Source organism: Culex pipiens, chromosome 1 (assembly GCF_016801865.2).
Source record: "Culex pipiens pallens isolate TS chromosome 1, TS_CPP_V2, whole genome shotgun sequence".
In the NCBI taxonomy this organism is placed as follows: Eukaryota; Metazoa; Arthropoda; class Insecta; order Diptera; family Culicidae; genus Culex; species Culex pipiens.
Genome location: NC_068937.1, coordinates 29,355,156 through 29,382,097, shown reverse-complemented (window position 1 = coordinate 29,382,097; position 26,942 = coordinate 29,355,156). Strand labels below are relative to the sequence as shown.

The 26,942-nt window shown below is 36.6% G+C and overlaps 2 protein-coding genes across 2 annotated transcripts in view; one reads left to right on the top strand and one right to left on the bottom strand.

The window, feature by feature from the left end:
- LOC120431593 (uncharacterized) overlaps nucleotides 1-7,116 on the bottom strand; it is a 36,022-nt gene extending 28,906 nt beyond the window's left edge. The window contains exon 1 of the mRNA XM_039596699.2: nucleotides 6,983-7,116. The gene's annotated coding sequence lies outside the window, so the exon portion shown is untranslated. The remainder of the gene's footprint in view (nucleotides 1-6,982) is intronic.
- Nucleotides 7,117-17,416: 10,300 nt separating this feature from the next.
- LOC120431594 (BTB/POZ domain-containing protein KCTD12-like) lies at nucleotides 17,417-26,614 on the top strand. The gene is made up of 2 exons (XM_039596701.2): nucleotides 17,417-19,676; nucleotides 21,145-26,614. Exon 1 carries the CDS (start codon nucleotides 18,052-18,054, stop codon nucleotides 18,736-18,738), a length of 687 nt encoding a protein of 228 aa, XP_039452635.1. The 5' UTR covers nucleotides 17,417-18,051; the 3' UTR covers nucleotides 18,739-19,676; nucleotides 21,145-26,614.
- The last annotated feature ends 328 nt before the right edge of the window (nucleotides 26,615-26,942 follow it).

Below are 26,942 nucleotides of genomic sequence, written 5' to 3'. Positions count from 1 at the left end.
TTTTAGTATTTTAGTATTTTAGTATTTTAGTATTTTAGTATTTTAGTATTTTAGTATTTTAGTATTTTAGTATTTTAGTATTTTAGTATTTTAGTATTTTAGTATTTTAGTATTTTAGTATTTTAGTATTTTAGTATTTTAGTATTTTAGTATTTTAGTATTTTAGTATTTTAGTATTTTAGTATTTTAGTATTTTAGTATTTTAGTATTTTAGTATTTTAGTATTTTAGTATTTAGTATTTTAGTATTTTAGTATTTTAGTATTTTAGTATTTTAGTATTTTAGTATTTTAGTATTTTAGTATTTTAGTATTTTAGTATTTTAGTATTTTAGTATTTTAGTATTTTAGTATTTTAGTATTTAGTATTTTAGTATTTTAGTATTTTAGTATTTTAGTATTTTAGTATTTTAGTATTTTAGTATTTTAGTATTTTAGTATTTTAGTATTTTAGTATTTTAGTATTTTAGTATTTTAGTATTTTAGTATTTTAGTATTTTAGTATTTCATTATCTATAGGATTTTCTATACAGCCGCCATCTTGGCCACCATCTTAGTTTGAATAACCTTGTCTGTTTGGAAGTCTGTAGTGGTCTTAATCGTGTTTAGAGCCCCAAGATTAGTTAAATTTGAGTAGTCGATTGCAGGTCACATAATACCCTTTGTGTTTAGGGTTTTCTATACAGCCGCCATCTTGGCCGCCATCTTGAATGTCTTGCGTCTCTTTGAAAATTTCGCCTATCAACCTTTAAATTCGGATTCAGCTGGATCGATTTAGTCTAATTCATACTTTGTTGATTTTGTTTTCTTTGTTTGACAAAAAATATCCCAAAATTACAATTTTATGCTTGCTTTCCTTAGTGGCAATACCGGATTAGGCCCTTTGGCCATGTCGGTTGGAGACCACTTCACTAAAATGCTAATAACTTTTTGGGGTTAACTCGGATCGTCTTGCACTCTTCTACAAAGTTGTTGGGCATTAAATTTCACATAAGAATCTCACGTTTGGCAAACTTTGGACACTCGCAACGCCACCTACAGGGAGTATTACGAAACTGTGCCGTTTCTCCATACATTTTGACGATTTTTCCCATACAAACTTCATGCCCGAGTATCAATGGGTTAATGTTGACCGATTTCGCTCAAATTTTGCACAGAGGCTTAGAATACCCTAGGGAACAGTTTTCGGCTTGTGGAGCGAGGTTTTGAAACATTTGCCCATATTCTGGGCACCCTAATGTATATGCTATTTACATTGCTCTTTAATGAAAACATATTTTTTTGTGTAGTATAGTAACCTAGATAGTAAATTAGTTTATATCTGTAAGCCCATGCATCCAATTGAAATGTGGTCAAATACAAACTTATGGAAAATTGGGGGAGCTTTCGGGTAAAAATATTTTCGAGACTGAAAAATCAAGAAATTGCCAAAAACCATAAAAAAACCTATTTTTTCAACATTTTTATTTTTTTACAAGAATGAAAAATGTGGGGCTTTTGAAGACCTGGAGTTAAAATCAAGAAATAATAATAATAATTATGAATAAAGTTGTTTATGGAGTCGATGCGGTTGAATCCATCCAGTAGCGTCTTTATTGTTTGATTCCGTTTGAAAACCAGGTTTAGTGGAAATCTTCTCTGCTTGTTGGATCAGCTTTGCTAGAATTAGCGATGTTTTTTCGCTGGACCGGGAAGAGCTGCAGCATTCCAAAATCAGTAAGGGAATTTATCTGCGACATCGCAGAATGACACTCTCGCCCCAGTTCTTCTTTACCCGTAAAAAAGAAAAATCTCTTCTTACCGAACGAAACGCAACAATATTCTAGCAAAAAAGTGACAAAAACTAGACAAACTCTATTCATCACCCAGGTCCAAATCGGTGAAGGTCGAGTCCAAAAGTGTACTCAGTTGACCTGGAATGACCCATAAATATTTGATTTTAGTTTTTTTTTATCACGTCTATCCTTTTCTTTCCATAATTTTTAATCAAAGATAAAAATCCTGTATCATTCTAAACACTTGTTTTCATTTCCAAACACTTGTTTCATGACTTATTTTTACGGCTCGAGACCTTGATTGGTTTTGGATATTTGTTTATTAAAAAATGGCATTAAATCGCGTCACTTTTCTGTGGTATTATTTTACAATAAATTTGATTCAATTATCTACTCTACTTTACTGAGCGTTTCAAGCGTTTTTCTTAAAACATCCTTAAAGCTATGGGGTTTCTCTGTTTGAAAAAACAAAGAAACTGCACTGTATAAGCTCTGAGCGGAAATTGTAATAATTTTTGATGGAAAATTTGGCGTATAATTCAAATAAATACAAAAAATCTAATTGAACTGTTTCCATGACAAATTTATGATTAGAATTTGTTTATGTGTCCTGCTTGATTATATGGAAGGATTTCAGATAGATAATTGGGTTCATGTGCCTTATTTTTTTTTATAAAGATTTCAAAAAAATTATCATTCTTCAGTTTTTTTGGTAATTTCTTTTGTGGTTCCTTCCGTTTATTGGTTCATTAATTGTCGTAGAGGGCTCATATTTGGCATGAGTTCATCTCATTTATAGACAAACAAACGCTGAAAGTTTCATCCAAATCGGAGCACCTCGATACGACCTGTTACACACTGGTGAAAAACTCGCTCTTAAGTTTTTATTTTTGGTTTTATGGCAATAATTTCCTCAAAACAAAGCTTACAAAAGCCTAGATTCGATTTGAATTAATTTTTGAAATTTTGTAGGAAAATTTGAATCCAACCTGATGTTAACGGTTGGACATTTTTTTCTGGTTTGATTTCACATTTTCCAAAAACTCAAATAATTTTTAAATCATTTTTTTTGTAAAAGAAAGCTTGTCCAATATTTTCTAAGGAACTTGCCATGAGGACTTCTCAGTGGGCTGGATTCCATAATAGTTTCGAAACCAGCCCGAGGATCGCAGTTTGGTGACCACTGCACGGAGCAAAAAGTGTTCCGAAAATCATGAAAATAGGAACCAGTGTTCAATGCCATGGTACGTTTATGAAAATCGTACCATGGAATTTGAACACTTTGTTCGTGGTTCCCATTTTCATGAACGCTTGTTCACGATTTTGGGAACCCTTTTTTCTCCGTGTGCGGTAGACCCACCTTTAAGTCATCTTGCTCGAGCTATCTTGGCACAGGCCAAATTCAGTTGAGGACATCATTTGTTGCCTCACCTTTTGTCGTTCACAGATCCCCAAAATAAGTGTTTTTTTCGGAATTGCCAAAAATGTCGCAAATTTTTTTTTTCAGTACTTCTTGTATTTATCCCACTAGGCAGAGCCTCGTTGGATAAAAGTAAAACTTGTGCACGAAGTTATGACTTATGGTGAACTCGTGCATTTTTTTTACGTTTTTTGGGTTTTTGAAGGAGAGGGAAAAGTTTCACCCCCAAAAATACTTTGCAAACGCAACTACTCAAAACAAACCCTTGAAAACTGAAATCGCAAAAAATCCTCTCCCTACAAAAACAAAATAAAAAGAACAAATGAACGCGCTGTTTTTTTCTTGCAAATTTAATTCCGTGTAGATTTCGGAAGGTAGATGAAAAGTTTTCCTGTCTTCGAGAACAAGACGCTCCACTTTCCTTCTTTCACCGCGGTGGAATGTCATCGGGAAAAGTTTGAAAGGAGTTTGTTTTTGCTTGTGCTGGAGAAAGAAAAAAATGGGAACTTTGGCAATAAGGAAATGGATCGTGTAACCTCCTTTCGGAAAGTTACGCTGTTTCATTTGTAATGAGACATGGTACAAATTTGTGCAAAGGTTTGACGAAGGAAATTTTATAACGTGAACTGAAGTGAACCTGATTTGATGTTTCATTATTAATTGTAATATTCGAACGATTTTATCAGGACAATAATATTTTTTTTTATTTTAGCAATTTTGTAAACAATTCTTATATTAAATTAATTCTTGGAAAGATTGTTATTTTTTCATAAGCTTTTATATTAGTTCAACGACATATTTCAATACATCAGAACAAGCTCTCAAAATACTGTTTTTTAAAGTAGAAATTCAGCGTTAAAAATTTAGAGAAAAGTATTGTTTTTAAGTCAATTTTCGACCAAAAGATCGAAAAAAATAATTGAGCACCCAGTTTTTGCTTTTTTCTACACTGTATTTCTTATGGAGCCAACTGTCAAACACTGCTCGATGACGGGTGCTCCATTAAACTCTTATAAAACGTTCCATAAAATTTAAGAAACCATATTTATAGTTACCTAAAATTAGTTTTTTTCTGGTATTTATACTGTTTGAAACATTCCAGAATTTTTAGATACATTTCCAACCACTTTTCGCTTTTTTCCGAAAGTTTTTGGTAGACAAAAAATAGTTTTTGCCGATTTTCATAAACATAGTATTCAAATTCGCAAAATGCTTCATATTTTTACAGTTGTTCTACAAAATTAACAAAACATAAAAAATAAGAAAGATTTTTAAAACTAAACACATCATTACAGCTAGGCTACTGTTAAACATTTGCAATATATCAATGGATTCATAAAAATTTGTTTTTCTCAAGATTAAGGCTTTAACCGATTTGTGCTCCCAAAAGACAAAATTTGCAAAAAGATTAAACATTCTTCATTTGAATAAAAATGCGTAAAAGGTAGAGGTGGGCAAAACCGCTCTTTTTAGGAGCCGCTCATTTTCGTTCGCTCATTAAAAAGAGCCGCTCTTTTGAACGGCTCTTTTGCTCTTTTTCAAAATTTTGATGAAAAGGTTTTTCTAAAAACGTATAATTTTATAAGTAATTTCACATTGGACTTTTACAAATAATTTGATTAAATTGAATTGAACTAATGCTGATATTTTATTTGGAGAAAACATTCTGCGAACTCTTTTCATTCTGATTTAATCAATAAAGTCTGTAATTGCTTAAAGGATTTTTTCCAAAATCTCTAAATTATTCAGTAAATTTGTGGTAATATTTTACAAATCATGCAATTTGAAATGCTAAAATTTGTATTCCGATAATACTTTAATGTACAACAGTTTTTTTTTTCATATTGTTTAATAAATCATTTGCCTTTGGAATTAATTTTTTTAAGCATTGAAAAATTTGAAATTTCATTTTCAATTCTCAAAAACAAATTCAATACTATTTTTTTTGAAGTTCAATAGCTTATATTTATAACAAAAATCATGCCTTTTCGAGCAGGATTTTTCAAAAGACGGAAGTTTAAAAAAGAACCGAAAAAAAACGAAGTTGACTTTATAGCTGTCGGCCACCATTGCTAGTACCAACCACTAGTGTCTTCCTTTTATCTACAAGGACTTCGCCGCCCTGGGCTCCTAAGTGTATGAAAGTATGGCACGGAGCGACGGCGCCGAATACCCATATTTACACAAAGAATTTTAGAGCGCCCGCCGCGGGATTCGAACCGGCGACCTCTGGATTGTGAGTCCAGTGCGCGGTCCGATTGATCCACACGGGCGGGATGACCGCGGTTCTTTTTTTGTGAGGCACGGATCTTTCGCTCTTTTTAGTGAACCGGTTCTTTGAGCGGCTCGCTCTCTTTTTGCCCACCTCTAGTAAAAAGCATTACACAATGTATTCTGAATAGATAACAATCGTTTTAACAAGTTTGTTTTCCAACTAAAATATTAATTTTAACAATAATTATTATTTTGCCCCCTCATTTTTTTGTTTTTTTTTTAATGGGGGTGGGGGAGTGATAAAAGCTGGAAATAACATTTGTAATGGCCTTATCGGATCATTAATTTAAACGTAAAAAATATGTTTCCTCTCCTTTAACTTCCGTCACCGAGTTCTCTAATTATTGTGGATTTAGCTCGTAGCTGGATTTTCTGGCATCTTCTCACGGTCATTGGAAACGGACGTGGATAGACCTAGGGGTTCCTAGTTGGAGTGAAAAAATTCAATTTGTAGAAAAATTATGGATCAAAATTTAGCTTTTTTATCACTTCTCCAACATTAGAAATAATTGTTTGAACATGCTCGCAACTTTTTTATTCTGTTGGAAAAGTATTATTTTTCTTGAAAAAACTTTTATTTTTAATCACATGATCACCCCTAATTCTGGCTCGATGCCGCCATCATAGGGGGATGGCGTCGCTATTTTTAGACCACGTTTTCCACTTTTTCTCATCGAAACCGACTACTTTATCGACGTCATTTTGCTGGGTGAGATAGGACGCCGTCTATTTTTAGAAGATGACTCAGCACTTTTCCACTCTTGCGCTTAAAAAAACCAGGTGGCAGCACGATGTAACGCCACGTCCCTATGCGACCGCGTGCTCCGTTTGTTTGCCAACAAAGCTGCAACTGGATGGTGAGACGAAGTGAGGGGGGAAGAGATTTTGACATTTTAATGCCCGCATCTGGCCCGCCGCCTATTTCGTCGGTCGTTGAGTCGCCGGTTGTTTTCAGCGACCGAGTCCAGCTAGGAACTGATCGTATAATGACGACAAAAGCCACAAGTCGCAATTGAAAGTGACAGTGTTTTCACCCGGTCCGGTGGGGCGAAAGCAGTGCCAGGAAATGTTGCTGGTATAAAAATAAACCTGAAACGTGATTGTATCGTCACGCAGCGTCGACACCGAGGAAAAACTCCCAGCACGCGAGTCAAGGGCCTTTTTTTTGTTCCGGTCACGCAACCACATTAAGAGGGAATCGGGGACAAACTAGCAACACTATTTCTTAAGGTGTCGACAGGGAGTGCTAGAATGTCTCATTAAAAGTTTTAATTAGTGAGTTTAATGGCGGTGGTTGTGTATGCTTCAACAAATTAATACACACAAAGTAAAATGTAAAAAAGGTAAACTGTTTTCAAAGTCAATTAATAAAGCCTAAATTGGAAGCTGAACCTCTCCCTATACTGATCATCGATCAAAAGTGCTTAAAGTGAAAAATGTGCCCGAAAGACGAAAGAAAGCTAAAAAAAAAATGAATTGCTTTTCCTTTTTTTCTTCCCCTGATTGACTGATTACCGAAAGGCACCATTCACCAACCACTGTTGCCCTCTGTCTTCACACACAGGCCAATTCCTACTGCTGGATGATGGTTGGATGCTGCGCACTTTTTTGGTGTCCTTGTTTTGTCACGGCCTGCTGCTTGATCCACACCACACACTCTGTTGCTTGTCTCTTGATTTTCCTCGAGAGAGAAATTTTCTCTCGCTCGCGAAGAGAATGAGAAGAGTGCGGACTGATAGTGGCTCGTTAAACGGATTCTCTTTGGGCTGATGTTAATCACAGCTCTCTTGTATTTTATTTTTTGCTTTTTTGGTGGAGGTTTGTAGGTGATAACACAAGGGTAAATTTGGGGAAAGATCAATAAATTTTCACCCCTCGAGGGGAGGTTCCATTGCAATTTGATGATTGAGATGAAAATTATCTCATTATGTTTTATGGATCAATCGGACCGCGCACTGGACTCACAATCCAGAGGTCGCCGGTTCGAATCCCGCGGCGGGCGCTCTAAAATTCTTTGTGTAAATATGGGTATTCGGCGCCGTCGCTCCGTGCCATACTTTCATACACTTAGGAGCCCAGGGCGGCGAAGTCCTTGTAGATAAAAGGAAGACACTAGTGGTTGGTACTAGCAATGGTGGCCGACAGCTATAAAGTCAACTTCGTTTTAATTTATAAATTGGTTTATTATTTCAAAACAATATCTTATAATAATAACTAACCTTTACCATTTGTTTATGGAGTCGCATGATACTTCAAGCGATATAGTCACAACTTGTAAAGTACCATGCGTCTCCATCAAAACAAATTGATCCAAAAATGTTCGCCGTAGGTGTTACTGAGAGTTTTACAACACTCAAATAATGAAGTAATCGTAAAATGGGACGCCCAATTTGATGGCGTCCGGCGTCAAAATTCCGAAAAAAACATATTTTTCATCGAAAAAAAAAGAAAAGTATAAAAACTCTGCCATTTTCCGATACTAAACTGTAATTTTTTTTTGAAACGTCTCATTTCAAGGGAAATTTAATCTACTTTTCGAATCTACGAGGAAGGGTAATTGTTCCTTTCAGAACAAAAATTTTCATTTTAAAATTTCGTGTTCTTTCTAACTTTACAGGATTATTTTTTAGGGTGTACCAACGTTCAAAGTTGTAGAGCAGACAATTACAAAAAAAAATGATACGTAAATACTAGGCGTTTGCTTGTAAACATCAAGAGTTATCACGATTTTACGAAAAAAAAAAGTTTTGAAAAAGTTGATCGTCGCTGATCATGGCCGTTCATGGTCACCCGCGACGAAACAAAAAGAAACGCAAAAAGCTTCTTTTTCACCGGTGCCGCCAGGAAAAAATTAGTCGATCATTTTTGACCGCCCCCTTTTTCTTTATCGTTGTATTATTCTCTTCTTTGGCGATTGTCAGAAATCGAGTTTGACATTTTGTATATCAGCTGCTACCTTGCTGTGAAAAATCCGGTAAACACATTTGAAAATTGTGGATGGAAATGTTAGAAAAAGTCTGAATCAAGCCTAATTCCCGAGCAGGGGTAAATAACACGGGAATACCAAATTTTGGTATTACTTGAGCAAATAACAGCGACCAAAATGTGCCCTTGGTTGCCCAGTAATAGATGGTAAAATACCATGAAATCATACCAAAATCTTGTATGTGTAAGGGCACAACAATACCAAACCATGTTATTCCAAGGGTAAAATAATACCTCAAAATAAAACCATTTCAATACCAAGTTGAGGTCTTCTGGATTTTTGAACATTGCTTGAATACCAAAACTTGGTATTGCCATGGTTTTATTTTTAGGTATTCCCGCGCCCTTGGAAAATCATATTTTGGTATTTCTGTGGTCTTTCACATACATGATTTTGGTATGATTTCATGGTATTTTACCATCTATTACTGGGCAACCAAGAGCACATTATGGTCGCTGGTATTTGAACAAGTAATACCAAAATTTGGTATTTTCATACCATTTTTAGTGCAGCAGTTGCAGTTAGTAAAAAAAACGGAAATTATTCATATGCAACAGCCAAATCTACTCACCTGATGATTCCATGTTGTTATTAGTGATATTCTTCACCACACCGAATGCATTTGTCATTGATGGACGGCCTGTTCTTGAAGTTCTTGAAGCTTCTGAAAAATAACAAGATTGAAAAATAAGTATTATTAAAATGAAACTGAATTGAAATTCACCAAAATTCATCAATCTGTCGATTGACTCGTTTTTCAAAGTATTTGGTTATCCCGACTTAGAGATATTTCAACGTTTTTGAAAAAAAATATTAGTGGGTATATCACACTAATTTTTAAAATCATCTTTAACATTTTTGGGTTTCAAGTCATTTAAGCGCAAAATTAATTAACTCGTAATTTTTTTTAACAAATTTCTCATAGTTTCAGAGAGATGACCGGCCCGTGGCTTAATGGCTACGGCTCCCGCCTCATAAGCGGAAGGTTCCGGGTTCGCTTCCCGACCGGTCTCCTTGAAATTATTCGACTATATTTGAACTTTGAATATGAACAAAAAACGCATGGAATCAGGTGTGATTCGAACTCACACCTTTGGATTGGTAGTCAGATGCTCTAGCCACTCGGCCACCGAGGGGTTGACACCCCTTGAGTGAATTAATCCGTAGTGGTGAAATAATGTCACAAGGTCATTTACTATATAATACAACAATCCCTTCCCCAACGATTCCCCTACACACACTACACACCATATTCTATAAATAACTCGAAGTGGTTGGTACGGTATGTCCTCACTTTTTCTTCCCCTGATGATTCCATGAAATGTGGGTTCCGTTCATAGAATCTGTCTCTTGCGGTTAATGCAACGCAGTAGGCCGGGCCGCTTTAGTGAGTGTAATACATTTCGGGGGTTCTCGAAAGTACTGCAATCATTAATAATGACAAGAAAGAACTTGAGGCGTAATCTAACCATAAGTTCTTCCCGGATGCTTTCTTCGGACTGGCTGCGCTTGTGTTCGATTAGATTAGATTAGATTAGATTAGAAATTTCTCATAGTTTCAGAGAAAATTTATGAAACCTTTCAATATTCAAATAATACCAAAATGTGCCATCCTGACTTAGAAAATTTTCCACAATTTCAAGTCATTTCTGTAGGAGGTATATCAAAAATGTTTAAAATCAAGTTTGAAATTTCCGGTCTTGAATAAAAGCATTCGCTTTGAGACATCATTTTAGCGCAAAATTAATTATTTTGTCAAAATTGGTCAAAATTTTCCCATAGTTTCAGAGGAATTTGATAAAACACTTTAATACCAAAATAATACCAAAATGTGCCATCCTGACTTAGAATAGTTTCCACAGTTTCAAGTCATTTCTGTAGGGGGTATATCAAAAATGTTTAAAATCAAGTTTGAAATTTCCGGTTTTGAATGAAAGCATTCGCTTTGAGACATCATTTTAGCGCAAAATTAATTATTTTGTCAAAACTGGTCAAAATTTTCCCATAGTTTCAGAGGAATTTGATAAAACACTTTAATACCAAAATAATACCAAAATGTGCCATCCTGACTTAAAATTTTTTCCACAATTTCAAGTCATTTCTGTAGGGGGTATATCAAAAATGTTTAAAATCAAGTTTGAAATTTCCGGTTTTCAATTAAAGCATTTGCTTTGATACATCATTTTAGCGCAAAATTAATTATTTTGTCAAAACTGGTCAAAATTTTCCCATAGTTTCAGAGGAATTTGATAAAACACTTTAATACCAAAATAATACCTAAATGTGCCATTCTGACTTAGAAAATTGTCCACAATTTCAAGTCATTTCTGTAGGGGGTATATCAAAAATGTTTAAAACCAAGTTTGAAATTTCCGGTTTTCAATGAAAGCATTCGCTTTGAGACATCATTTTAGCGCAAAATTAATTATTTTGTCAAAACTGGTCAAAATTTTCCCATAGTTTCAGAGGAATTTGATAAAACACTTTAATACCAAAATAATACCAAAATGTGCCATCCTGACTTAAAAATTTTTCCACAATTTCAAGTCATTTCTGTAGGGGGTATATCAAAAATGTTTAAAATCAAGTTTGAAATTTCCGGTTTTCAATGAAAGCATTCGCTTTGAGACATCATTTTAGCGCAAAATTAATTATTTTGTCAAAACTGGTCAAAATTTTCCCATAGTTTCAGAGGAATTTGATAAAACACTTTAATACCAAAATAATACCAAAATGTGCCATCCTGACTTAAAATTTTTTCCACAATTTCAAGTCATTTCTGTAGGGGGTATATCAAAAATGTTTAAAATCAAGTTTGAAATTTCCGGTTTTCAATTAAAGCATTTGCTTTGATACATCATTTTAGCGCAAAATTAATTATTTTGTCAAAACTGGTCAAAATTTTCCCATAGTTTCAGAGGAATTTGATAAAACACTTTAATACCAAAATAATACCTAAATGTGCCATTCTGACTTAGAAAATTGTCCACAATTTCAAGTCATTTCTGTAGGGGGTATATCAAAAATGTTTAAAACCAAGTTTGAAATTTCCGGTTTTCAATGAAAGCATTCGCTTTGAGACATCATTTTAGCGCAAAATTAATTATTTTGTCAAAATTTGTCAAAATTTTCCCATAGTTTCAGAGGAATTTGATAAAACACTTAAATACCAAAATAATACCAAAATGTGCCATCCTGACTTAGAATAGTTTCCACAGTTTCAAGTCATTTCTGTAGGGGGTATATCAAAAATGTTTAAAATCAAGTTTGAAATTTCCGGTTTTGAATGAAAGCATTCGCTTTGAGACATCATTTTAGCGCAAAATTAATTATTTTGTCAAAATTGGTCAAAATTTTCCCATAGTTTCAGAGGAATTTAATAAAACACTTAAATACCAAAATAATACCAAAATGTGCCATCCTGACTTAGAAAATTTTCCACAATTTCAAGTCATTTCTATAGGGGGTATATCAAAAATGTTTAAAATCAAGTTTGAAATTTCCGGTTTTCAATTAAAGCATTTGCTTTGATACATCATTTTAGCGCAAAATTAATTATTTTGTCAAAACTGGTCAAAATTTTCCCATAGTTTCAGAGGAATTTGATAAAACACTTTAATACCAAAATAATACCTAAATGTGCCATTCTGACTTAGAAAATTGTCCACAATTTCAAGTCATTTCTGTAGGGGGTATATCAAAAATGTTTAAAACCAAGTTTGAAATTTCCGGTTTTCAATGAAAGCATTCGCTTTGAGACATCATTTTAGCGCAAAATTAATTATTTTGTCAAAATTTGTCAAAATTTTCCCATAGTTTCAGAGGAATTTGATAAAATACTGTAATACCAAAAGAATACCAAAATGTGGTGTTCGACCATTGACAAATGCTGCAATTTTGCAATATCAAAACAATACCTTAAATTGGTATGATACCACATTTTGCTCTTGCATAATCCTTAAGACAAATTTTAAAGGGTCCAGGAATACCAAAATTTGGTATTGATACCAGAGAAAGGTATTATTACGCATTTCCCTTGTTATTTACCCATGCTCGGGTTTGGAAGTTTAACGCAATTTGCTGCCTCATTTCACATTGAAAAATGCAATATTTGCAAAATATTCGCCGTTAACTTCAGAATTCGCAAAAGTGTATAGGTTCCAATATGTTTTCCCCCATTTTCATTTGTTGATCCAGAAGTTTCTCAGCAACTGCATCTGCGCATCTGTCAAATCGTCTGTTTGACAATCGCTGATCGCTGAGGGTGAGTGCGTAGGAAGATAGGAAGGTGCGGTCCAAGGTATATAGATTGGTAAAGTAAAGCGGGGTTTTCTGCTGTCCAAATAATTAATTAGCATGAAACCAAGATTTTTATTTGAAAATTTTCAGAAAGGTGAAAATTTAGTTTTTTGAAAAAAAAAATATTTGTTTTGAAAGCGTATTTCGGTTCAGCTTGGCATGCTTAACAACCCTATAGAAAAAAACTAACTTAATTCACCTACGTGGTTAGATCCTTCCTCACTTATTTCCAACAATGGCTGATGTGATGGAATTGTACAAACATTTCATCTATTTTTTAGATCCGGAATAAAAAAGTACATAAATATCACTTAAGTGGCCATACCTCGGGACAGGGTTGCTAGATCATCAATGTTTTGAACTTTTTGAAAAGGTCTTTTGATAACCTAACCAACGATGGGTCGGATGGTGGATCCGGACATAGTTTACATACATTTAAATTAGATCCAGCTTCCAAAAAGTACATAAATGTCACTTAAGTGACCATAGCTCGAGACAGGGTTGCCAGATCTTCAATGTTTTGAACTCGTTGGGAAGGTTTTTTGATAACCTAACCAACGATGGGTCAGATGGTGGATCCGGACCTAGTTTACATACATTTAAGTGAGATCCGGCTTCAAAAAAGTGCATCAATATCACTTAAGTGGGCATATCTCGAGACAGGGTTGCCAGATCTTCAATGTTTTGGACTCGTTGGAAAGGTCTTTTGATAACCTAACCAACGATGGGTCAGATGGTGGATCCGGACCTAGTTTACATACATTTAAGTGAGATCCGGCTTCAAAAAAGTGCATCAATATCACTTAAGTGGGCATATCTCGAGACAGGGTTGCCAGATCTTCAATGTTTTGGACTCGTTGGAAAGATCTTTTGATAACCTAACCAACGATGGGTCAGATGGTGGATCCGGACCTAGTTTACATACATTTAAGTGAGATCCGGCTTCAAAAAAGTGCATCAATATCACTTAAGTGGGCATATCTCGAGACAGGGTTGCCAGATTTTCGATGTTTTGGACTGGTCTTTTGAAAACCAAACCAACGAGGGGTCAGATGGTGGATCCGGACCTAGTTTACATACATTTAAGTGAGATCCGGCTTCAAAAAAGTGCATCAATATCACTTAAGTGGGCATATCTCGAGACAGGGTTGCCAGATCTTCAATGTTTTAGGCTCGTTGGAAAGGTCTTTTGATGACCTAACCAACGATGGGTCGGATGATGGACCCGAACATAGTTTACATACATTTAAGTGAGATCCGGATATATGTGAAAACACATTTTTATACATAACTTTTGAACTACTTATCGAAACTTCAATCTGTATAAAACTCGATCTATGGGACCCTAAACCAAGTCGAATGCAACAGGTTCGGGTCAAATCGGTTCAGCCAGTGCCGAGAAACATAAGCTAGTTTGTTGGTCACATACATACATACACACACACATACACACACACATACACACAGACATTTGTTCAGTTTTCGATTCTGAGTCGATATGTATACATGAAGGTGGGTCTACGACGTTTTTATACAAAGTTCATTTTTAGAGCAGGATTATAGCCTTACCTCAGTGAGGAAGGCAAAAATTGGAGAAATTTGCCCAGAAAATGGTTAAATTTTTACTTTACTGAAAATCTCCATAAAAAATCTGGGTTTCGTGCTAAAAAACCTTACTAATCTACATACTTTGGGTGCGGTCAAGTTTTAATTCGGGGTAGCATGTCAGTTCGTCAGTGGTTACACTCTAAAAAATATCCCTGCAAAGTTTGTAAAAAAATACGAAATTTTAAAATAAAAGAAAATGTTGTAAATAAAAAAATGACCTTTCTGAGTTAATGAAGATTCGAAAAGTACATTAAATTTCCCTTAACATGATATGTCACAAAAAATTCAATTTGAGTAACGGAAAATAGCAGAGATTTATAACTTGTGTAGTGTATTTTTGATGAAAAATGCGCCATCAAATTGGGTGTCCCATTTTACATCAAAGTCCTTTTTTCACTAAATTTCTAAGTCATCACCGTTTCAGGCTGCAAATTATTGAAAAACACCACTTTTTTCGCATGTTAAATTATGAAATGTGTCGTACCGCCCCTCCGTTGCGATTTACCAAAAAACAAACATCGGATTCGTGATCAGGGACAAAAGTTATCTCATAGGACAAAGTTTCACGCAAATCGAAGAGGGGTCAACTTTTCCCGATTTCGTGTGAGTTTGTAGAGAATTTGAAAATTTTGAATTCGAAGAGCACAAATCAAAAAAGAAATAGAGCTTTGACAACATAAATATTTATTGATTTTTCGATCCTTTGATTTTTTATAAAACTTCATAAGGCGAATTTAGGGTTTGTTCAAATATTACGTCCAGAGATTTTCGGGATCAACGACCCCCCTCCCCCCTGTCACGTACTTTTCCTATACCTTTAACATGGGCTGTCACAAACCTCAGACCCCCCCCTCCCCCTATTCATGGACGTAATTTTTGAATGAACCCTTAGTGATAACATTTGGTTAGATTTTTTTTTTTTTTATTAACGCTTTATCGGACCCGAATGACTCTTGAGTTAAGTGGTCCTTAAACGCAAATAAATAAAATAAAATTAACGCTCGAATTTTTTTAACAGTTACCAATATGAATAAAATTTAAAATAAATAGCACTGCTAAGAAATACTGGTTTATCTCACCCTAGAAACTAGTCGAATTTTAGGTGGATTTATCTAAAAAACGGTGTACTATATCAAAATAAATGTAAAATAAATAACATTATTATTATTACACAATTACATTATGTTAGACGACTTATTCAATTTAAAAAAAAATCATTTCTTCATGACTTTTACTTTTTTATAGTAAAAAAAATTGGGAATGGCAAAATTTGGCCATTTATCATAATTTTGAAATTCAAAATAAAATTTAAAATCAAAGAATAAGAACTGTTTATAAAGTGCTCGGTTTTCAAGAAAAATTCCCCTAAAGTATTTTTTTCCACCTTTTTTTTTTAATAATGCCCATGGTTGCTTAAGCCTGAAAATATTTTTTCAAAGGTTCAGGGATTTTCCTATAAATTTATTATACAGCCACAAAAAGAAACAGAAACAGGAATTAAACATCTTAACAAACTGAAAAATTGCATAATTTTCGCAAAAATCCATTTTTAGGTGGATTTGCCTCTTGAACGGTGAATCTTTGAAACAAAATTGAGTACTTTTTGATTTAAAATCTGAATTTTTAACAAAATTGAGGTTTTTTTTTTGGCCAAATATGATGTGCCCTCACTGGACTTTTTTAGATATTATTTTTTATGTACTTATTATGGAGGCAAACTACCACTTGATTCAGGCGTTTCGTTGTACAGTCGACTCTCTGGTTGTCAATATCCAAGGGACCGTCGAGAAAGAGAATCATCAGTTGACAGAACGATGCAAAATTAAGACTCGATTGAAAATATGTTTTTCTTGGTACCCAGCTATGGGAGAGAATCATGGCAACGTCCAGCAAACAAAAACAAACTTATGTCAAACACCCTTCAAAGCTTCGTTTTGCAAAGAAAAATGTCTTTGCAAGCCATGAGATAGTGACAATATTGAAAACCGGAAGAGATTTTTAAAGCAAACAGAATCCAAGGGACCGTCGAGGAAGAGATCCTTCAAGTAAAAAAAAAAAATATCGAGGAGTAAAGCCAATCGAAGTATGCAGTTTGAAGGGACTGAAAAATTTATCGATAGATGGAGCAATATTGATATCGAGAAGATCGACAGCCAGAGAGTCGACTGTATATAAACTTGTATGGACGATCCGTTGACGGCAAATGTCTTCTTTGTTTAGAAGTCTAAAACTAATAAAAAATAACGAAAAAAGTTTTTAAAATAGCTGATTTTGTTTCCATTTTTTTGACATCGGATCTCACTAATCTGTATGAAAACTATGTCCGAACCCCACCATCTCTAATAGTTGGTTAGGAAATTGAAAGATCTTCACATCAAATCTAAAAGTTTGAAGACCTGGCAACCCTGTTTGAAGATACTGACACTTTAGTGAAATTGATACGTTTGTGGAGGCCGTATTTTAGTTGGTCTAAATTGAATTCCTTCCAAATACTGAATTATGTGCGCAATAGTTTCCCATAGTTTGAATAATTCAGATGCAAATAATTTACGTTTTTATGTTTGACCCAGTTTTGGTTAGGTGGTCATTCATAAACAACGTGGACTAATATATTTTTTTCATGAATTTCCGAATTTTATCTTACCACCGTTGGTTTCAGTTATTTTCACACAAATTTCAATCGATATTCTTGAAATTGATATCGAAATTTTACGTTACAGAGAATATAACTTGGATAGAAATTTCTTTCTTATTATGCTATTTTTAAAGGAAATTTGTTAGTTGAATGATAATTTTTTGATCCAATATTTTCCATCACTGCCTGGATGCTGGGTTACGTTTTCCCAGAGCAGATGATAGTTACTTCACGCCCGCTAAACGGGCTGCTGTGAGAGAGCGACACAAGAGAGCAAGATTTCCCATCCACCACTCCACAGCTTTTCCCACCCAGTAAGCTTCCGAGCCCTTTTCCCACCCCCACCCAAAGCCTACTGTGCGCGATGATTTCCCCCCGTTAAAAACTTTCACTTGATTTTCCCTTCGCTCTCTCGTGAGCGCGTAACGGGCAGTGAGAGAGCGGGAGAGCGCTCATTGGAAAAATCGCGCGCTCCAGCACAAGATTGCGCTCGGGCCTCGGCGGGGACGCACTTTTTCATTTCGATCGCGTACGGGTACGAGAACGGACGGACCATCATCACCACGGAACACGGGAACGAAACGGAACTAACACAGATTGTCTCCTCTGGCCTGGATGTCCTAGCAGAGACACACACACCCACAAACACACACGCGTTAATTAAGGAATCCCTGCTTGAAAACAAGATTTGCGCGCGCGCTTTGTAAATGTGTGGAACCGTGTGAGCGTGTAACGTGGATTAAAGTGTGACGAGGAGAAGAGGAAGGAAGTTGCACACACACACATACCGAATTAGTGAGATTACAGGAGATTTCTGAAGTGATATCTACACACGCACCTCGCGTACACGCTAAAATTAAGCGGATAAGAAAAAAAGAGCTTGAAGTGGGAGAAAGTGCTTGAAGGTGGAGAGTGTTTTAAGAAATGTGTTGATTGTTTGGTGAGCCTGGAAAGAGGAAGATCAATAAAATTAGTCGATAATTGGAGCGGAAGTGAGGTTAAGGTTGGATAATCTGAGTGCACGGAGAGAAAAGGGCGCAGTAAAACACACGCAAAATGAGTGAATTTCCGTCGGTTGTGGAGTTGAACGTCGGAGGATCTCCGTACGCGACCCGGTTGGAAACGCTGCGATCCGAGGAGGGATCGTGGCTGTCGGAGGTGTTTGGCGGATCGCCGGACGATGCGGCTCGGGACAGCCAGGGTCGGTTTTTCATCGATCGGGACGGCGAGCTATTCCGGTACGTGCTGGAGTACCTGCGGGAACCGGCCAAGTTCAAGATGCCAGTGGACTTTCCGCAGCGGGTTCGCCTCAGGAAGGAGGCCGAGTTCTTCCGGTTGGGCGGACTGGTCGAGCAGACCACCAAGGATCCGGGCACGATCTCGATCGGCTACCGGGGCAGCTTCCAGTTTGGTCGCGACGGCCTGGCGGACGTCAAGTTCCGGAAGATCACCCGACTGCTCGTTCACGGTCGGGTTGCCACCTGCCGGGAAGTGTTTGGGGACACGCTGAACGAGAGCCGCGACCCGGACCACGGCGGCCCGGATCGCTACACGGCACGGTTCTTCCTGAAGCACGTGTTCATCGAGCAGGCCTTCGACATGCTGCAGGAGAACGGGTTCCGCTGCGTCGGAAGCTGCGGCTCCGGCACGGCCGGCTCCGTCAACGAGAACCTCAAGCCCGGCGTCGACTCGGAGGAGAACCGCTGGAACCACTACAATGAGTTCATCTTTGTGCGCGACTAAGTCGCCAGTCGCCAAGTCGCGGCGAGTTTTGGAGAGACCAAGGAAAATGTAGATATCATGTGATATACAACTAAATAGTGAGCAGCAAATCGAAGCGAGCGCGAGCGCGAGAAGGCACAGGTTTAGAAAACACCCCCCACAAACACTTAATTCTGTATAGAAAAAAAAAAAACAAAAACTTCATTTTTCCGCCAACCACACAAAACTCGGCAAATCAAACGTGACAGCCATCGATTCCGAACATCTATCTACTCGTGAGGGGTGGGGAGTAGGAAGGGACCTTGTTGAAAATCATGACGGGTCGTCGTTGATGGCGCTTCCGAGTCCGCACACATCATCATTTTCGCTTCCATCAAACGCGCTGACCACCAACTGGGTGGGTTGGATTTCAAGTGGCTTTTGTACCCGCGTCAACTTTATCGGCGTCAGCGTTGGACTGTTTTCCGGTCCAGGGCCGTTCCTTTGATGAGACCGTTGCTTGGGCTTGGCGACTATCGCGTGCGGGAGATTGATTGGGCTCTGGACCGTGGAGCGCTTGTTGGACGGTGGATATGGATCTGCTTATTAAGTGAATTGGTGAGGGTAGTCTAATGGGGGGATTCTTCCGAGGTCATCCTGAGCAGTGGGAGAAGTGACGGGAAGTTACGGTGGAACATTTGTTCTTCTAATTACAAAATAGTGTTGCTGAAAGCTTAACATCAATCAACATAGATTTTTTTTTATCGAAATGAGTGGTTGAGAAATTGGTAAACCATCTGAACACAATTTTAACGAAAATCAGTTGTACGATGAACAACAATTAACTTCATAAGCGATTTTCATCAAGTTTCTACCGAAATCGGTAGTTTTCAATTTTTAGTTTACTGAATTCGCTAATAACATTTTAGTGTGTAGGCTTCAAAGTCTTGGTAATTCGATGTTTAAAGTCCACCAGATTCGTTTAAGCCTGGGACGGGACGGCTGGATAGAGTCTTCTTATTGAGTGTTTACGTTTGTATTCTTCTTCTGTTTTTTGCAAGAAAATTCGTGTTCGAAAACAAATATCAAGCAATCTGTGATTCAGATAGCTTGACAATTCAAATTTTCTTGATGATGTTTTTCAACTCAGTGCTCAAGCATGTGGATGACTTGTTGTTTAGTTTCTCCTCGCAGATTTTTTTTTTGAATTTGGCTGTTAAAATTTGCGGTTGGACGTGGGGTGAGAATCCTGAGTTTATATTCCATCGTTTTACGGTGGATCCGTTCATAAGGAGCTGCCGGATACAAATTACTTGAAATGGTTGGCAAATCAAAGATGAGTCAAAAAATGTTCATTTCTTCAATTTTTAATGTGTTTTTTTATATGAAAGATTTTTCATTTTCATTTGGATGTGAAAAATGCAATACGATTTCAATGCGTTTTCTTACATCAATCTAAAAAAAATCCTAAAAAGCCTGCAAGCGAGCCTGCAAGTCATTAAATGGGAGGGGAGATTTTTTTTTTGATCTGCTCTTGTCGTTGTCCCGTTACGCAAAGAAAGTAAACAAATCTTTTCCAGTTCCTCAAAGAGGAGCATGTCGAATTCAACGGCAATTTTTACATACTTAAAAGAAAGTTAACATTCCTTAGGTCGCACGCCCTAAGGTGTCAGAATCGAAAGAAATGGCTGGCAAAAATTCAAATTTGTACCAATTCATTCACTTCAAAGAGCATAAAAGTTTGTTTTTCAATTTGTGGCAATGTGTTGAAATAAAAAAGTGCGAAAAAAATCAAATAGGCTAAACTGTGGCCATTATTTTTGTTTGCTTTTTAAATCCAGTTCTACAATGTTGTTTCTTCACGCCACATTTTAATTTCATGGGAAGCACAGGTTTAATATTATTCAATCTAGATGACACTTCCATGTAACGCTCAAAAAAAAAATAACGAGAGTTTTAAATGGGCAAAATAATAGTCAGTTCATGAAATGTATTGTTTTTTAAAATGAAAATGCTGATAAGTCAACATTCGGTGTACGATAGAAATAAATGCTTTTCTATTGAAAATATTTTTATCAATCTATAGCGGTATACGCACTTCGGAAGGAACCGGTCAAGAAAAAATCAAATGGGCAGCAGCGGCAGCGCAAGCAAGTCAGAGAGGGTGAAGAAAAGCCCCAAGAAATCGCTCCCTCTCCTTTGTCCTGCTGTTCGTAAAGCTGTTTCTTGACCCCTTTTCTTCCGATCTGCATACTAGCCTTATTAATGCAATTAACAATTATTTGTGAAATTGATTTAAATTCGTTTTATTTTTTTTTTCAACTCAAATTACAATACTTCTCATTTTCTCCTCATAAGAAAGGACTGGTTTAGGTTGACAGAAGCGGCCATGTTGAAAGTGGTTTAGTTTGACAATAGGTTTTTTTCTCTTTGTTTATCCCATCCCAGGTTTAAGCGTGTATCTGTCATCCAAGTTCTTTATGCACTTTGATCCAAAATTTAAAAAAAAATCGTACAAAACTCATTGCTGAGTTGGAACGGTTTCGATAAAAGTTGAGTGAAAATAACTTTGAAATGAGTTGTTTTAAGTTGAGCGTGTGTGATTGCAAACAAATTGCAAAGCTAAGGCAACAAAATATTGGCCAACTAGACTCTTTATTGAGACATCTGAATGTCAAAATTTATCACTATTGGCTACTTTCTACGAGACATCTCGTAGACAATGAGTTGGCCGTTGCTGTGGACTGGGGTTTAAGTTGCAAGGCAAAAAATAATAATGATTTTTAAAACAAGAAACAATTTCAGTAAGGCTATCTAGGCTCCGTCAAAAAATATAATTTAACCCAATAATGACTAACTTCTCGTCACAGTGTCATGATGCAAACAATGATTGAGCTCGAGCTGTCACAGCCCTGCGAAATATGTTGGCTGACATATCGGGCGGTCAATAAAAAAAAAAAACAGCTGGAATCCACCTGTCAAAAAACTTTTGCTAGAAAGAGATAGCAAATCTGATACAAACAAACTCCCAGCTGCCATGTAAACATACTTTGAATGTGTTGGTAAATTTCTGTCTAAAAAAATTTACCGAGCTGTCAAATCTGCAACACGGAGTTATATTTTCTGTGAAGTTGATGTGAAGCTTACCATGGCAATTTGAAAAGATTGAATCTTAAATCATTTCTCAGAAGTTTTGTTCATTGCAGAATCTTGAAAATATCTAAATTTTTAACATATTTGATGAAAAGTGTAAATGTTACTGCATTTTGTTCAAAATAGCGATGGGAAAATGAATTTGTCTCTTCTCATGTACAAAATATCAATAAAGAGAAACTCGCAAAATCAATTATTGGATTTTCGAGTTAATTTTCGATTTCACTACTACGTTTGCAGGGGGAACGTCACACGCTAAAACAAGAACTGTCGTTTTTTCATAGTTCGCCAATGTGTGTAAACAAAACGAATTAAGTTAATTTGAGTGGTAATTGATGTTCATTTCTACGTTTACAAGAGATTTTCTTTGTCCTACTTAACTTCGTCTTACTTCCAAAGGTGAGAGATTTTAACTTAAGAAAAATGAAGAGAATAGTTTTCGTCTTGTCTTGCAATTAAAAAGACATTTGACCTTGGATTTTTTTTTCAAATTGTATTTTAGAATCATGGTCAAACCAAAACAATGTTGACAGATTGAAAAGTAAAAGTTGAGTGCGTACAGGTTCATTCAAAATTAAAGAAATTTCGATAATACTCATCAAACGTGTAATTTTAACTCAGGTTTAATAAAAATTCGAAAGGTTGAATATAAATGGCAAAAATCATGGTTTTGATAAATTTCAAGAAATTTGACCCTTTAGAAATTTTGAATTGAGATTCGGTCTTTCAAAAACAAGTGTCCAGAATAGATACAGAGTGAATTGGAATTTGCTACTTGGAACGAATGACAGCTGTCAAAAGTACGAAACAACGTGCTCGGAAATCGGTAAACAGTAGGTTTAAGATACAAACAACAGTTTGGCAACTGATGTTGATCCTTCAAACAAGCGATCTTCACGCACGTCCAAAATAACTCAGTTTTCGTCAAAACCGAACCTACTCAAAAATGAGTCAATGGGGAATCTGTCAGATTTGAATGAATTTTACTCTGAATTCTACGCATTAGTGTGCATTAGTGTTGCATTAGTGTTGCATTAGTGTGAGTGCATCTCTACGAGCCACGAAAACCAAAACAATAACAAAAGAATAAAGGGCCTTGCCAGAAAAACCAAATCATTACCAGATTCAGCTTTTTTTATTGCAGTAACAGAGACAGAAATATCGATTTTGACAATCGCATGACAACACGCTCAAATTACTTTAGGTAGTAACAAACAATAAAATGTTACGAATGTGAAATCACATTAGCAAAATCCAAATGAGTTTTTCAAGGCAGCTATCAGTTTTGAGTAAATATCACTCAGAATCAAGCAGAATAAATCTAATCTTGACATTTTCATCAATACTCATTTCATAGTAAGTTTGGTCTTGAAGAAATCTGAATGAATTTAAAATTTAAAGGGTGAAGTAATATCCACATAGGAGTAACGATAGAGAAATCATCGTGGGAAAGGTTGATATCAATGAGATATCAATGAATATGTTTTGAGAATTTTGAGTGAAATTGCATTCTCTCCATTAAATTGACAGATTAAACGTCAGTTATCACTACAAATTGGGATATGTCGAGTAGAACAAATTTGGAGTAAATTATCGGAAGCTTTAAATCTCTCAAATTCAATCCAGTTGATTCCTACTGGCAAATCATTCCGGACCGTAATTGAAAAAGCGATTTCCGGTGCTTTGTCCCAAATTTCATCAAGCTGCAATTGCACCTCACCCCGGCCCTCAACATCCCTTATCATAACCGTAAAAATCACGACCTCATCTGGTCCCGGCCCCATTCCCGGGTTGCCACTGGCTTCGAACAGAGATAAATATCAATTTTCCAACCCCCTCCCGTGCCAAACCCCACACGGTTTTATGTGAGCTTGAAGTCGTGTCGCTTCAAGCTTTTCCAGGAATAACGACCATAAAATACAGTCCCCATTTTTTTCTCAGAAATTGAGGAAGCTACCGCTCATATCTGGGCCAATCCCTGCAATTGAACTTGGGCTGATGAAAAAATGTAACGAAGGCGACGACGGGAGCTGTAAAAAGATATTTCGGGAAATTCATTTTTTTTCCTTTCGGGAAGTCCCGTGGGAAAGTCCAGCACCATTAGTCGCTGCTACACAACTCGAAGGCAGAGAAGAATGGGATGGTCGTTCACGAGTGAGTTTACGCTGATCAAAAGAAGGGGAGATTTTACAGAAAAATTGAATTTCTGACAGCAGTGCTGCCAACTGGTAAGCGGAAGCTTTAGCGTACAGCTTCCGTTTGTCAGCCTTTTGAGTGAAAAACCGAGGAATTCTGGATTCAGCATTTCTCGGAGTCGGCATAGAGTGGAAATTGAGATTGGTCACTACATTTTCAATCTTAAATTTATCAAGAAATAGCATTACTGGCATCACTGGTGTCACATTGTCACCTGTCAATGGTTGGTCAACGCATTTCTCAATGTTGATTTGTTCTTGTATGGAACGGTTGTAGACGAAATGCCAAACTGACATCAGTCAGAAAGTACGCTTGTGGAACAAGTACACAAAAGACCTGCTCATTCTTCCAACTTTACCAATTTTACTCAGTTTGCGATAAATTTCGCGTGAATTTCAACCAAATCTTGCGAACAGCAAACTCAATCTCCAGTTGGTTAGATTTTTGAGAATCTGAGTAATTTTCAACGTGCGTGCACTTTAACGATAACTCATTTCCGTTTTTGCTGCATGGGTTCCAAGAGATGTCAAAGTGACATCTGTCAGATGCATGCACGTTTCCGCAAAATTACTCAAATTCGAGTATTATTCACCCAAAACCAATGTAATGCACCCGAATTCTTCGACTTTCCAAGAGTTGTGAATCCATCAGCGTTGCCAAATTGTGGGATTATTCTATAATCTAGAAATCCACTCTATGCCGGTTACATTCCGTGGAACGACACTGTGTGTGAAGTCCCGGCCCTGATGAATAATGGATCCGGGGAAAACTTGACCCAGCAATGAAAGGCAGCAGCAGAGTTGCCTTCGGGATGTTGATACCCATCCCTTCAGCAGTGTTGGCCTGAAATTGCCAAAGAAGCACAGCCTGCTGTGGATGCTGGGGAAGAAAAATCGATTTTCACGGGATTCTTCGCCGGAAGACCTTGGAGAAGGACGAACGGAAGAATAAGGAATAAAAAAAAGGGGCCGGGACGTGGGTTCATTTTATTGCGAAGGGATGTCCACTCTCATGGCATTTCATTGGTTATGATTGAGGTTAGCGGGGCCCCCCTCCCGGAGGGGGGGGGGGTGAATTTCCGGCTCCCCGAAGGACCATTCATTCCCGCACATTGTGCGGCGCAGTCCAGGGATAATTTCGCTTAATAGAAGTGTCCGATATAATCATGGCTCAGCAGCGGGGTTCCACGGGAAAACTTTGATCTGTCAAACTGGTGCGACGTCGTTTTTTTCTGGCTGGCAACATTGAATTTAAAAACTCATTAAACTTTCATTTCAAATGCAAAATGAGATCCCTTGGGGCGCGCTCGCTAAAAAAAGTTGCATCCAATTAAAAAGTCCTCGCGTGAAAGAAAGAAAATTGAAAATTTGCGAAGCTTTTTTTCGGCGTAGGACCGGCGACGAATGCTGCTCCGAAAGGTGTGAAAAATTCGATAAAAGTTAATTAGCGTGCAAGATAAGGGAGAGAACGACAAAAAAGCTCGCAGCGAAAATGTGCAAGTTTGAAGCCTTCTGGGAACTGGGTGACGTTGGTTGAATCGGTGTCGAGGTGAAATTCGCTGGGACGTGGGTTGACCGGGTTGAATTGGGGAAAATTTTGGTGCCATCGAGGTAGGGATCAAACGAGAAATAATTATGGCAATTCTAAATAATTTTTGGGTGATTTTGCATTTCACCAATTTTTTTTGGGTAGAATAATTGTCTCGTTAAGGATTAAATCAAATTGAACATTTTTTTTCCTGAAAATTTAAAACATTTGTGCAAAGAGCAAAGATGAAAAAATCATCGTTTATTTTGACATTTACTAAGAGAGAATATCCACTTTCATGCACAAAATATCATTTCAATTTCACTACTACATTTTCAGACGAAACGTCACACGTTGAAAATGACCTGACAATTATTGTAGGTTTACAATGATGGCAATCAGAAAGAAATAAACTGAGTTAAGTGGTATGACAAATTAAATTCAAGAAAAGAAATTTGCCGATTGGTGTTCTCGTAAAAGTTCTGCCAATTTCGTGGGTGAAAGAAATCAAAAGGGAAAATTTCACAAAGAGATTTTAATGAGTTATCCATAAACATACATAAACATAGAGAAAAAAAAACAAAAATCTTTAATATTTTCTGGATTTTTTCTTTGTTTACACTCAATTGAAAACATGTCAACATTTGTGACAGCTGTCAACTAAAAACAGTAAAAACGAGTAGCTTGCTGTGTTGACAGTGCAGTGCCATATCAAGACAGTTTTGTAAAATAAAACATGTTTGAGCAATTAAAGGAGGGCCCCTTTTTTGTGTACAACAGTTTGCCAAACTCATAAACAAAATTTGTCTATAGGCTGACTTTTTTGCGAACAAATTTAGGAAAACAAACAAAGAGGGCAAAGAGCAAAATTGTCAAAACGTGCAAGTTTGTTTGTCTAATACCTTCTTAAGCTACTCGAGCTTAGATTTCTAGGGAAACATTGAAAGAGGGCCAAAGTCGAAGTGTAAACAAAACTGTCAATCGGGCTCATTTAAGATGATGTTTGGATTTGGAACGTGAAGGAATTCCTTCAATTGTAGAAGCCATCTATCTAAAATATAGGGAAAAGTTGGTGATTGCAAATGTCAAATTAGAATTCAGCAGTTTTTTACCCAATTGTCACATTTTGGTAAATTTCGCGCAGTTTGCAATAAAAATTAAGCGAAATTCAGCCAGATTTGAGTACAACTCATCTGAAATTTGACATGTGGCCTGAACACTCAGTAAGTTTCGACGAAGTTTGAGCAATTTTGAAAAAGAGTGTGGATTAAGAAGATTTGTAAACATCACACGCTCAAAGAAACCCTTACGACATTTGAATTTAAAGTGGTTTTGCTGCATGGGTTGTAAAATCAACGTGTTCAACTCAA